This window comes from Tachyglossus aculeatus, chromosome 12 (genome assembly GCF_015852505.1).
Source record: "Tachyglossus aculeatus isolate mTacAcu1 chromosome 12, mTacAcu1.pri, whole genome shotgun sequence".
Taxonomy (NCBI): Eukaryota; Metazoa; Chordata; class Mammalia; order Monotremata; family Tachyglossidae; genus Tachyglossus; species Tachyglossus aculeatus.
Window position 1 is genome coordinate 35,365,485 of NC_052077.1, and position 14,189 is coordinate 35,379,673.

A 14,189-nucleotide genomic window follows, 5' to 3' on the forward strand; every position below is an offset into this window, starting at 1 on the left:
GCCAACTAAACCTGCTATATGATCTTAGGCAAATGACTTAACTTTTCTGTGCCTCAGTTCCTTCATCTGCAAAATGGGGATTCAATACCAGTTCTCCATCTTCTTTAGACTGAGCTCTTTATGAGATCTTATTATCTTGGACCTAACCCAGTGCTTGGGACATAGTAAGTGCTTAGCAAATATTATTATTGTTATTATTCTTTCTCAGCCTCAGACTTCTTTCAGAACTGGACTGGGGAGCTGCCGGCTGAGAGTTGTGAATTCCTCATGCTTTGGGGAAAACCTGAGACAGAGGCGCTCCAGAAAGTATTTAAAGTCTGAGCTCTGAAGACTCCGTTTTGCTGTGAATCTGCAAAGATTGCAGGTGGCAGGGAGGGGGCAGCCACCCCAAAAGAAACTTCAATGTTCACGCGCGTTTAATGGTCTTTAGGCATTTTAACATATTACAGAGGAATTCCTGACACAGCATCTCAGTTACAGTAAGGCACAAGACACAAGCTGTAATGCTGAACTCTGTAACATACATGTTCGATATAATGAACGTTACATAGGATTATTCGTGATCGAAAATCAAATCCACCTTTTATGGTGCTGGATATAATGTGAACTCTATTTTGAGCTGGCCAGCTCCTTCATGGCTACTTAGAGAGACACATGTCAAGTTCTCCTCTGCCCGTCTTCCCAACAGGATGGGAAGTCCCTTTGGTGGGCGGATGGTAATAGCTCTCCAAGTTGGACAGGGCAACATCGATGAGAAACGGCATGACCCAGTGGCAAGAGCACAGGAGTCAGAGGACGTGGGTTCTAATCCCGGCTCCTCCACGTGTCTGCTGTGTGACCTTGGGCAAGTCACCTCACTTCTCTGGGCCTCAGTGAACTCATCTGTAAAATGGGGATGAAGATTGTGAGCCCCACGTGGGACAACTTGATAACCTTGTATCCACAATAGTGCAAAGAACAGTGCTGGGCACATAGTAAGCGCTTAACAAATACCATTATTACTATTATTATCATCATCAATCTGGGAAGGTTGGGATCTTCTTGGCCCCAGGCCCACTGATAATAATAATAATAATAATAATAATAATAATAATAGTAATATTAATGATGATAATAATAATAATATTTGTTAAGAGGAGATAAGAGAAGCAGCATGGCTTAGTGGAAAGAGCCCCGGGTTGGGAGTCAGAGGTCTTGGGTTGTAACCCCGCCCCACCACTTATCACCTGTTTAACTTTGGGTAAGTCATTTGACTTCTCTGTGCCTAGGTTACCTCATCTGTCGAATGGGGATGAAGACTGTGAACCCCACATGAGACAGCCTGATTACCTTGTATCTACCCCAGCGCTTAGAACAGTGCTCTCAGCACGTAGTAAAGCGCTCAACAAATGCCATCAGTATTATTATTATTATAACTATGTGCCAAGCACTGTTCTAAGCACTGTATGACCAGGCTTCCCTGGGTCCTGTCTCCCAGCTACCCTCTATCCTGGGACCCCGAATCTGTTGGTCAGTTTACCATGATTCAAAAGCCCTTCTTGACCTTTCACCCCCCCCCCAGAGAGGTGTAGACGCCGGTGGTGACCAGTGCCTTGGCCAGCTCCAAGATGAGCTCCAGGCCCAGGGTTTGGTGGCAGCCCCCTGCGCTCACCCCTGCGCTGCGGCTTGACCCTACTAATGTCCTCTGCCCACTGTGGGTCCAGGGGGACCCAAGCACTCCCCCAGCCTCTCCTGACAGCCAGCTCTCCACCTCCCATAGCTGGGCTCGGTGCAGCCGGACACCTGGGTCTCCGGACAGCCAGCCCTCCACCTCCCACTGCTGGGCTCGGGGCAGCCGGACACCTGGTCTCCAGACAGCCAGCCCTCCATCTCCCAGAGCTGGACTCGGGGAAGCCAGACACAGGGTCTCCGGACAGCCAGCCCTCCATCTCCCAGAGCTGGACTTGGGGAAGCCAGACACTGGGTCTCCGGACAGCCAGCCCTCCGTCTCCCAGAGCTGGGCTCGGTGCAGCCGGACACCTGGGTCTCCGGACAGCCAACCCTCTACCTCCCACTGCTGGGCTCGGTGCAGCCGGACCCCTGGGTCTTCGGATAGCCAGACCTTCATCTCCCATAGCTGGGCTCGGGGGAGCCGGACACGAGGGGCTGGTTCTAGGGTTCGGAGCCCCCCTGCTCAGGGCCCAACCCCCTCCTCATCCCCCCCACCCCCAGCCTCCCCCCACCATACCTCCTCGTCGCCCCTTCTAGAAGAAGGGAAGGGGGAGGAAAGGAGAGGAGGGGGCTCAGGGGAGGAGACAAGGAGAGAGGGAGAGAAAGGGAGAGGAGGAGAAGGGGAGGGGGGAGAGAGGGGAGGAGAGAAGGGGGCAGGTGGGAGGGGAGGAGAGAAGGGGCAGGGGGAGGGGAAGAGAGAAGGGGAGAAGGGGAAGAGGGAGGGGAGGAAGAGAAGAAGGGGAGGGGAGAAGAGAAGGGGAAGAGGGAGGAGAGAAGGGGAGGGGAGGACAGAAGAAGAGGGAGGGGAGAAGGAGCGGGGAGGAGAGTAGGGGAAGAGGGAGGGGAGGGGGAGGGGAGGAGAGAAGGGGAGAAGGGGAAGAGGAAGGGGAGAAGGGGAGAAGGAGAGGGGAGGAGAGAAGAGGAAGAGGGAGGGGAAGAGAGAAAGGGAGAAGGAGAAGGGAGGAGAGAAGGGGAGAAGGAGGGGGAGGAGAGAAGGGGTAGAGGGAAGGGGGGAAAGAAGGGGACAAGGGGAGGGGAGGAGAAAAGGGACAAGGGGAAGAGGGAGGGGAGGAAGGGAGAAGGGGGGAGGAGAGGAGAGAAGGAGAGGAGAAGGGGATGAGGGAGGGGAGGAAGGGGTAAGAGGAGGGGAGGAGAGAATAGGGGGCAGGGGAGGAGAGAAGGGGAGGGGGAGGGAGATAGTGGAAGAGCGAGGGGAGAGGGCCAGGGGAGGAAAGGCGGGGGGAGAAGGGAGGAGGGAGGGGGCCAGGGGAGGTAGGGGGAAAGGAGGAGGGGAAGGGCGAGGGGGCTACAGGTCGCCCCTGGCCCTGGTGTCTGGGTCCCGGAGCGACTGTGCCCCTCCGATGGCCGGGAAAGATGCGATGGAGCCCCTGCCCCTGCCCCCGCTGGGCCTGATGATGCTCCGGAGGAGGCCAAATCCAGCGGGTCCCTGCAAGCCCAATCCAGGCCGGCCGGACCCCCGCCAAAGCCTAGCTCTGCACCAGCCCCGGCTCCATCCTCTTCTTCCTCTGGCTTGGTTTATATAGGCTCTGGGAGCTGGGAAGGCTTTCCCCCTCCCCTTCCCACCCATCCCCACCCCAATTCCCGGCTCCCGGCTGCTGCACGTGTTTCCCACCAGCTAGCTAGCATCTCTGCTGAAAAGGGGCACGGGCACACAGAGAGACACAGACAGAAAGAGACAGGGGGACAGGAGGCTGGAGAGGAGCGAGCCCAGGGGCACATGCATCTCCCCTCCTTCTGCTGGGAAGACCCCCCACCACCCCCCAGGAACGCCGGTCATCGCCCCAGTATCCAGATTACCTGGTGGTTCTTGCTTGGCTCCTTTATCTCTGTTTGTTCGGTTTCCAGTGAAGAATGGTAACATGAACAGCGGAGAGTGAGAGCCCCGCAGGAAAGAGAGAGAGAGAGAGAGAAAGAGACAGTGGGGTGCGGGGGAGAGAATAGCAGGGGAATTTGGGGGGTGGAGGGAGGTAGAAGTTGACCGATCGGCGGAGCATCCACACAGTCGCCAACAATAACCCGGCCAGGAGGTGGGGAGGAGGGTAAGTGGCTTCGTTTCTATGCTGACATCTATTGGTTTCTCTCTTCCTCTCTGCAGGGACGAGGAGAGGGGATGGGAGGAGTGAAAGGAGGGGGAAAAAGGCCACATCCCGGAGTAGGTCGATGCCACTTTGAAAGGGGAAGGGGAGAGAGGGGTGGGTGGGAGGCAGCTGGAGTTGAGAGTAGATCCTGCATTCCTTCCCCTTAGACAGCAATAATAATAAAAATGTCATTTGTTAAGCGCTTACTATGTGTGCCAAGCTCTATTCTAAGCGCTGGGGTAGATACGAGGTAATCAGGCTGCCCCACGTGGGGCTCACAGTCTTCATCCCCCTTTGACAGAAGAGGGAACGGAGGCACAGAGAAGTGAAGTGACTTGCCCAAGGTCACGCAGCAGACTAGTGACGGAGGCAGGATTAGAACCCACGTCCTCTGGCTCCCAAACCCGCCCCTTTCCGCTAAACCACACCGCTTCTCATATCCACCTCCCCCCCAGGACACTCAATAAGTATTGTGGTGTCTGTTAAGCGCTTACTATGTGCTAAAGAGGGAGGTGGATGAAATTCATTCATTCATTCAATCGTATTTATTGAGCGCTTACTGTGTGCAGAGCACTGTACTAAGCGCTTGGAAATGCACTAAGATCTAGCGCAGTTCCCGTCCCACTGGGGGCTCGCAATCTACGGGAGAAGGGAGAACGAGGCATTGAATCCCCGTTTTACAGATGAGGAAACTGAGCCACTGCAAAGTTAAGTAACTTGTCCAAAATCGCACGGGTAACGTGGCAGAGGCGGGATTAGAACCCAGAGCTCCTGACTCCTCTGGACCACTTCGTTTCTCTGATCTTCCCGGTCGGGTCGATGAGCTACGGGATACCCCAAAGTGAAATCCACGCCCCCCTCTCCCCCCCACCCCCAGCTCCAAGCCCCTTTCCTATAAAGCTGTGGCAGGCGAGTTATTTTCCCATCTCTTCCGATTAGCCCAGCCGCCGGTTCGATTTACTCCTTTGTTTTAGATTAATGGGGATCGATGGGTGTAATGATTTCCTCGGGAAAGCCGTTCATTGAGGATTGAGCCTATAGACGACGCCCGGTGAAAGGGAAGAGAAAAGCACAGAAAAAAAAAATACCCCAAAAAACAGTGACCGGTGGGTTTGTTCCGCAGATTGCAAACTCCCCGGGAACGGTGAGGATTGGTGCTGAGCCGTTCCCAAAAGTTTCCAGCTTGTTGGTGGAAACGGCAGGACTTTCTTCGGCTCCATCGCCTTCCTCCAGCCGTTCCTTGGCCATGAAGAGGAAACAGAAGCGGTTTCTGCAGATGACTTTGTTGTTCATGGTGGCTTTGATTTTCCTGCCCAATATTGGTCTCTGGTCTCTGTACAAGGATAAGCACCTGGTGAAATCCACAGACCCGGGAGAGCAGCAGGTAAGGAGAGCCAGGGTGGAGAAAGAGCAGGGAAGGAATAGTCTTTTTTTGCGGGAAGGCTGGCTCTGGGATTGTAGGACCGAAATCATGCTGGGACCTTAGAGCCAGAGAGAGAGAGACAGAGGGAAAGAGAGAGAGGAGGATTCCCGCCGTGTGTTAAGTGTTGCTAAAGATGTAGGGCTTGTTAAAGGCCTCTCGCACCAACAAACACCTTATCTTTTAAATAAACCCCAAATGAGCTTGAAGACAGAGGCAAGTTGACAAAGGGATCCAGGGAATGTTCTGGGTGGGTGCCTTCTGATAAAAGGGAAAGACTCCCTGCGGGGGCTGGAAGTCTGAAGCATTTACTTAAGGAAAAAGGCATCTGAGAAAGTGTTCTCTGCCCTTCCTGATTTATAAAAGCTAATCTGTCAGTGGATCCATTAACTCTGCTTAGTGGTTCTCCTGGCTTAAATGTTGTTTTACTTTTTTGTCCTTAGCAACTGCTTTTTTCCCCCCTTCCCCTTCTTGTGGAAATTTAAAGGAAGTGCTCTTTCATCTTTCATCAGAAGCAGTGTGGCTCAGTGGAAAGAGCACGGGCTTTGAAGTCAGAGGTCATGGGTTCAAATCCCTGCTCTGCTAATTGTCAGCTGTGTGACTTTGGGCAAGTCACGTAACTTCTCTGTGCCTCAGTTCCCTCATCTGTAAAATGGGGATTAAGACTGTGAGCCCCACGTGGGACAACCTGATCATCTTGTATCTATCCCAGCGCTTAGAGCAGTGCTTTGCACATAGTAAGCGCTTAACAAATACTATTATTATTATTATCTTAAAATCGTTGCTATGGTGGCTTGGTGGTGTAAAGTGTAGTTAATAAGACTGCTCTTTCAGTTCACATAAGGTATGTTGGGTGTTACATTGTGCAGCTAGCAACCCCTTCAAGTCACCAATATTACCTGCAGTGAATCCAACTTGTGTTTTCTTCTTAAAAAGTGTTCAAGCCATTAGGTTCATGAAAGACCCTATACCACAAAATTAAATGTATTTTAGTGAGTCTAAATAGCTGATGGAAATATAGCAAAGCAAGGCTTTGCATTTTGTTTAAAAAGGGTTTGGCATGTGACTACTGACATTTTTGGTTGGTTTAAGGAAAAAAAACTCAAGTAGTTTTAAGATGGGAAGTTAAAATTATTTGTTCCAAGTTTCTTTACTACTTGCTCAACCTTGATATAACACTATTTCAAACAATCTTAGCCTTCTCTTAGAATATTAATATCCTTAATTTCAAGGGTCATCACCCATGTATGTAATGTACTTTCAATAAGAAATGGCCCTTACCAATCACAGTGCTAATAACCAAATGTTCAGTACATACTCAATGAAGTTCCCTGAATTCAAAACTTTAGAGATTCTACTGTTTTTAAATGCATTCAATGAAAGGGTAATAGCTCAACTTATTATTATTTTTCTCATCTTGGGACATCACTTAGATTTTAGGTTAGCTGGGTAGTTTCTTCTCCGTAATAAGCATACAAGGTAGTTTAAGGTAACAAGAGGTAAGGAAGGTCTTGGCAAGAACCTTCACCTTTCTGCTCTGACTCTGGATTTTCAAAAGAAAGCATGGGTTTAGTTGGTGAACTGGGGTTGCTTGAGTTGATTACAAACTGTCAACTAAACGTTGTAGGAAACAGAGAAGAAGAAAAAAAACCAGAGAGACCTAAGTGCTGAGTTTGGGGAAAATTTATATTAAACCTCTGAAAATGCAGCCTGTGAAACCCATGTGAAATGCTAATCGGGCAACTTTTAGTCTTAGTAAGACCTGTGTAACTTCAAAGTTGATTGTTTTATTTCTGAAAGCAAAACTATGCAGTGATACAACTTTCTTCAACTAAAGGCATGAATGATACACTGAGAGTTCAACACTCTACCTCGTCTTTCACTTAAAAAACAAAACTAAACAAAACTCTTCCCATGGAATAGGTTCCACAGTTCAGAATGTGACTTGTAGAAACTATAATGAATGATATAAAAAGATCAAGGAAGAGGAAAACAGGAGATACAGTGTGTCCTAGTGGATAGAGCACAGGCTTGAGAGTCAGAAGGTCTTGGGTTCAAAATCTGGCTCTGCTATTCAGCTGCTGTGAGACCTTGGGCAAGTCACTTCACTTCTCTGAACTGAGTTACCTCATCTGCGAAATGGGGATTAAGACTGTGAGCCCCTTGTGAGACCTGAACTGTGTCCACTCTGATAAACTGTACCTTCCCGAGTGTGTAATACAGTGCCTGGAACATAAGAAATGTTTGATGAATATCATTTAAAAAAGTTATCATTTACAGTAGATTCATGAATCCAGACTCATGGTATGAATTCTGATGTCGCAATGATGATGTTTTTCCATGCGACGTGTTGTTAATACAAATGGTTAAGGAAAGCAGAAACTTCTTTAAAGGACTATTTCAATCTGTGGTACTATCACATATGGACCATGCCAGCCACTTAAATACCCTTTAAGAAACAGTGTGATTGTCTTTATTTTGTTTTGGAACAATACTTTCCTTTGAAGACAGAGTGGTTGTAAAAGGATCTTAAGTACTTGGTGAACTTTTGCTTAAATAGCCTTTCTCTTGTAGGTCTGATTTGGAGGTCATGTGCAAATTGAAATTTAATCTATCTTAATTTCACAGTAAAGCATCATTAGCTAGAAAAAAGTGGATGGCACAAACATTTATATCATGGGACTGAGCTAGAACTAATCAGGAGGGCTTTTTATAATAGTCAATAAAATATGTTTTCAACATTTTGCGAGCCTATTTTCATATCTGATTACTTATTGAAGCATTGAAGTGTGTTGTAATCCCATGGGAGCTCACATTTCATCTAGTAAGCAGCAGATAGCTTTCCACTGAAGGACAGTGAGCAACCATATATGATTCGAGCTTTATTTTAATATACATTTGGTGATGCATCTTCAAATAAGTCATCTTCAGGCTTCCATGACTAAATGTGCAATATGCCATTACTGCTCCATTAATCCATCGTCTGTAGAGAACAGAGGATAAGGATTGAGGGTGACGTGATTGAGACATTTGACAGTTTAAGTATCATAGCTATTCAAAGTGAAATCACGTGGTCAGAAGAAGGATCTATTTTTATCAGCAGCGCTGTGAAGAAAAGTGATTCCTCTGTGGGGTGAGGTTCCAGAGGTTTGGTTGAGAAAGCTTGGCTGGTTTATACACTTGAACCGTTTCAGTAGTTTACAGTGAAAGGCTTTGTAGTATATAATTCCGAAATAATAGTATTACTAACACAACTGCTCCACCCTTATGATGAATTTCAACCCGAACACGTGGAAAGCTTAGCTGAGACAAAGTATTGAAATCATTTTATTACATAAGCACTGTGAAGCTATCACTCTGGTAACGTGCTTGAAACATACATTGGTTTTCCTACTATGAATTAGTTTTCTAAGCATGCCTAACTCTTCTAATTGAGTGTTTCATATATATTTTCCTGAGCCACCCTATCTTTTACAAAGTGATTGTTACAAGTGTTTGGCAACCATGATTTTGTTCTTTTCTGATAATATGCAACTTCAATTGTCACAATATTGAAAGCATATTTCAACTCTACAGCTGCATATCATAGGGGTTTTCAGAAAGCACCTCACGAAGCAAGAGTCTTGTACGCTTCCCATTTAAAAATAAACCTTCTATTTCCCCATCAAGAATATTGATCAAGTAATCCTGAGCGGGGAAAAGTCCATTAAAGTCATTTTTTTTTCTTTCCTCAGTTTAGGGATGGCCATACAAAACTCAGAGCAATCATTCTGAAGCAGTAAATAATAGTAGTTAATATGCAAATTTGCATTCTGTTTTCCATCAAGTAAATTTCTTCTCATGCCAAGTATGCAAGATACTTTAAATTCAGCTTATGTGAGTATTGCATTGTTAAATGATCATAGTTCATCAGTAGAGGTTTGGGTTTATATATATATAAAATTATATATATATATATATATATATATATATATATATATTTTTTTTACTTTATTTTTACCTCCCTTTCCTCTCTGGTTTCTTTTCTTTCCATTTTGTTTTAGTCATTTGGTGGTTAACAATGTCCTGTGTACCTAATTTTGCTGGTCTCCTACTATATCACCGTGTATATTTATTTGCAAATTCAACACTGTCGGTCATCGAGAGTTTTCACTTCTTTCCCTTGGGACCGTAATTCTCCAGAATTTTAACAACATGTTTTCTTTCCTCCTGTTTCAGTTGTGGTTGGGAGCTTTTGTAGTCTCATCCATAAAGTTTAGTTAGTAAACTAATCTGGACCGCTGTTCTCACTCACTTTGTGCGGTAATAATAGTAACGATGGTATTTGTTAAGTATCCCCATTTCACAGATGAGGTAACTGAGAAGAGAGGAGAGAAGTTAAGTGACTCGTCCAAAGTCACACAGCTGAGAAGTGACGGAGCCAGGATTTAGAATACACAACCTCTGACTCCCAAGCTGGTTCTCTTTCCATTAAGCCACACTATGGAAACACCATTGGTTCCTAGTGACCTAAAGATAGGACATCAAGAAGAACTCTTTTGGCTACTTTGAGGTGAAGTGGCAGCCATATATTCCATTTTATAGGCTTCAGAATACTCCTATGGAAAAGAAATTGTTTACTTTTATGGGCATTATGAAATTATTAGCTGAAAAAACACACTTTTGGCCAAATACTGCCTTTGATAAAAGTGCACTATGTATATATCTCGATGAACAAGTTGTCGTAATCGTCAATCAGTGGTATTTACTGAACACTTACTGTGTGTGCAGAGCACTGTTCTAAGCTCTTGGGAGAGCACAGTACAATAGAATGGGTATACATGATCTCTTCCCTCAAAGAGTTTATAGACTGTAGTACCTGAAATAACATTTATTAAGCACCTATTGAGTGTCAATGACAGTACTAAGCTATAAGGAAGAAATGCTTGGATGAGTGTGACATAGTGGATAGAGCACAGGCCTGGAAATCACAAGGTCATAGATTCTAATCCTGACTCTGCCACTTGTCTGCTGTGCAACCCTGGGCAAGTCACTTCACTTCTCTGTGCCTCAGCTACCTCATCTGTAAAATGGGGATTGAGACTGTGAGCCCCACGTGGAATAGCGACTGTGTCCAACCTCATTGGCTTGTATCCACCCCAGTGCATAGTACAGTGCCTGGCATATAGAAACACTTAACAAATACCATAATTATTATAGGGACATGATTCCTGACATCTCACCTTGTGATCTTCGTTCCTCCCAAACTAATTATTCCCTGGGCCTTACAACTAATCCCCACAATCAATCAATCAATCAATCATAAGAAGAAACATAGACCTGAGAGTCAGAGGATTTAGGTCCTAACCCCAGCTCTTCCAAGTGTTTGTTGTGTGACCCCAGAAAAGTCACTTACTTTGTCTGTGCCTCAGTTTCCTCATCTGTAAAATGGGAATTAAATCCGATTCCAGCCTACTTAGACTGTGAGCCTCATGTGAAACAGCGACTCTATCCAACCTGATTAACATGTATCTATCCCAGCAATTACAACAGTGCTTGGCACATAGAAAGCACTTTACAAATACCGTGATAATAAATTATTATTATTATTAATAATAATAATAATGATGTTGGTATTTGTTAAGCGCTTACTATGTGCCAAGCACTGTTCTAAGCGCTGGGGTAGATACAAGGTAATCAGGTTGTCCCACTTGGGGCTCATAGGCTTAATCCCCATTTTACAGATGAGGGAACTGAGGCCCAGAGAAGTTAAGTGACTTGCCCAAAGTCACACAGCTGACAAGTGGCAGAGCCGGGATTTGAACCCCTGACCTCTGACTCCAAAGCCCGTGCTCTTTCCACTGAGCCACGCGGCTTCCAATATGACAACAATATCTATTGAGCCCTTACTCTGTGTAGAGCATTGCACTGAAAACTTGGTAGAATACAATAGTTAGTATACATAATCCCTATCTTCTAGGAGTTTCCAATTAATTATTTAATTTATCTTAGAATTTCCATTGCTCGCTTCTTGCTCACCCCCTCCCCTTTTCCTGGAAGTCCCTCCCCCTTTACAACAAGCAGACCACTGTTCTTCCCATCTTCAAAATCTTTCTGAAATCACATCTCCTCCAGGGAGCCTACCCTGAGTGATCTCTCATTTTACCATTTCTTTATCCCCATCAGCCACCTCATTGCTGTCTACAAGTTTTGTTTTGTTGTCTGTCTCCCCCTTCTAGACTGTGAGCCCTTTGTTGAATGGGGACCGACTCTGTATGTTGCCGACTTGTACTTCCCAGGCACTTAGTACTGTACTTTGCACACAGTAAACGCTCAATAAATACGATTGAATGAAAATCCCTTCCTTGCCATCTTAAATGCTCATCATCACGACTTCTGGAGCACTTATATCTACATCTTAAATACTCTATTTAATATTTAAATGCTCTATTTAATAATACTTCCCCCATTTGTAAGTGTCTTTCCCCCTCCAGATCGAAAGTTCCTAGACAGCAGAGTCCTTATCTTCGAAATCCTTCATACTTTCCCAAACGTTTAAAAGGCACTCAACAGATGCACCTGACAGATTGATTGACCAGAAAAGATAAGCTGAGTGAGATTTCCCCTTGGTGGTTTTGAAAACACATCCTCCCCTCTTTTAGTGAGGAAGGAGCGTGGCCTAGTGAAAAGCGCACAGAGCCGGGAGTCAGGTGACCTGGGTTCTAATCCTGGCTCTGTCGCTTTCCTGCTATATTCATTCATTCATTGATTTATTCAATTGTATTTATTGAGCGCTTACTGTGTGCAGAGCACTGTACCAAGCGCTTGGGAAGTACAAGTTGGGAACATATAGAGACGGTCCCTACCCAACAACGGGCTCACAGTCCAGAAGGGGGAGACAGACAACAAAACAAAACATGTGGACAGGTGTCAAGTCACCAGAATAAATAAAAATAAAGCTAGATACACATCATTAACAAAATAAATAGAATAGTAAATATGTACAAGTACAAGAAATAGAGTAATAAATCTATACAAACATATATATAGGTGCTGCGGGGAGGGGAAGGAGGTAGGGCGGGGGGGGTGGGGAGGAGGACAGGAAAAAGGGGGCTCAGTCTGGGGATGATCTAGGGGAAGTCATTTAACTTCTCAGGTGTAGAATGGAGATAAAATACCTGTTTTGCCTACGTCTTAGGGATTGAGAGATGCAGAATGGGTGTGATCTAATGGGTGCGATCTAATGGGGCACAGAATGGGTGTGTGCATTTCTTTGTGCACAAACACTTTGGGCATGTTACTCCCCTCCTCAAAAATCTCAAGTGGCTACCAATCAACCTACGCATCAGGCAGAAACTCGTCACCCTGGGCTTCAAGGCTGTCCATCACCTCGCCCCCTCCTACCTCATCTCCCTTCTCTCCTTCACCAGCCCAGCCCACACCCTCCGCTCCTCTGCTGCTCACCTCCTCACTGTGCCTCGTTCTTGCCTGTCCCGCCGTCGACCCCCGACCCACATCATCCCCCTGGCCTGGAATGCCCTCCCTCCACTCATCCTCCAAGCTAGTTCTCTTCCTCCCTTCAAAGCCCTACTGAGAGCTCACCTCCTCTAGGAGGCCTTCCTACACTGAGCCCCCTCCTTCCTCTCTCCCTCCTCCCCCTCCCCATCCCCCCCGCCTTACCTCCTTCCCCTCCCCACAGCACCTGTATATATGTATATATGTTTGTACGGATTTATTACTCTATTTATTTATTTATTTTATTTGTACATATTTATTCTATTTATTTTATTTTTTAATATGTTTTGTTTTGTTGTCTGTCTCCCCCCTTCTAGACTGTGAGCCCACTATTGGGTAGGGACCGTCTCTCTATGTTGCCAACTTGTAGTTCCCAAGCGCTTAGTCCAGTGCTCTGCACACAGTAAGCGCTCAATAAATACGATTGAATGAATGAATCTAATTCAATTATACCTACCCAGTGCTTAACACAGTGTTTGTCACATTGTAAGTACTTAGCAAATACCACAATTATTAATTTCAGAAGCACCATTAGACTGTAAATTCCTAGATGGTAGTGATCATGTTTACCAACTCCTTTGATTTGTAGACATGATCTCTACCCCCACATAATTTACAACTCCACTGATTTGTACTCTCCCACGTGTACATAGCAAGTGTTCTATAAATACCATTTATTGACTGACTGATTGATTCCTATAAAATGGTTGATTCCATTTGGTTGTTGAACCCACATTGTGCAGTTTCCTTTTCTATTTCCCTCTTGTTGCAAATCTAACATAATCTTTTACCTTCCAGCTTTATTATTAATTATGAATGGCAATACCAACAACAGCAACAACAACAATAGTAATAGTAATAGTTTCACACAGCCAGCAGCATGACCTTGTGGATAGAGCATGGGCCTGGGTGTCGGAAGGTCATGGGTTCTAATCCCAACTCCACCACTTGTCTGCTGTGTGACCTTGGGCAAGCCACTTCACTTCTCTGTGCCTCAGTTCCCTCATCTGTAAAATGGGGATTAAGACTGTCAGATCTGTGTGGGATGGAGACTGCATCCAACTAAGTGCTTTAATTCTATTTGTTCTGACGATTTTGACACCTGTCTACATGTTTTGTTTTGTTGCCTGTCTCCCCATTCTAGACTGTGAGCCCGTTGTTGGGTAGGGACCATCTCTATATGTTGCCAACTTGTACTTCCCAAGTGCTTAGTACAGTGCTTTGCACACAGTAAGCACTCAATAAATACGATTGAATGAATAAATGAATGAACTCAATTATTTTGTATCTACCCCAGTTAGAACAGTGTCTGGTACATGGTAAGCACTTTCATGCATTCATTCATTCATTCATTCATTCAATTGTATTTATTGAGCACTTACTGTGTGCAGAGCACTGTACTAAGCGCTTGGGAAGTACAAGTTGGCAACATCTAGAGACGGTCCCTACCCAACAGTGGGCTCACA

The 14,189-nt window shown here is 45.6% G+C and overlaps 1 protein-coding gene across 2 annotated transcripts in view; it reads left to right on the plus strand.

The window, feature by feature from the left end:
• The first annotated feature begins 3,709 nt into the window (after positions 1-3,709).
• GALNTL6 (polypeptide N-acetylgalactosaminyltransferase like 6) overlaps positions 3,710-14,189 on the plus strand; it is a 775,084-nt gene continuing 764,604 nt past the window's right edge. For both annotated transcript variants that reach the window (XM_038755166.1, XM_038755167.1), the window contains exons 1-2: positions 3,710-3,770; positions 4,933-5,193. In XM_038755166.1, the coding sequence (XP_038611094.1) occupies positions 5,056-5,193 (138 nt within the window). In that variant the 5' untranslated portion in view covers positions 3,710-3,770; positions 4,933-5,055. The remainder of the gene's footprint in view (positions 3,771-4,932; positions 5,194-14,189) is intronic.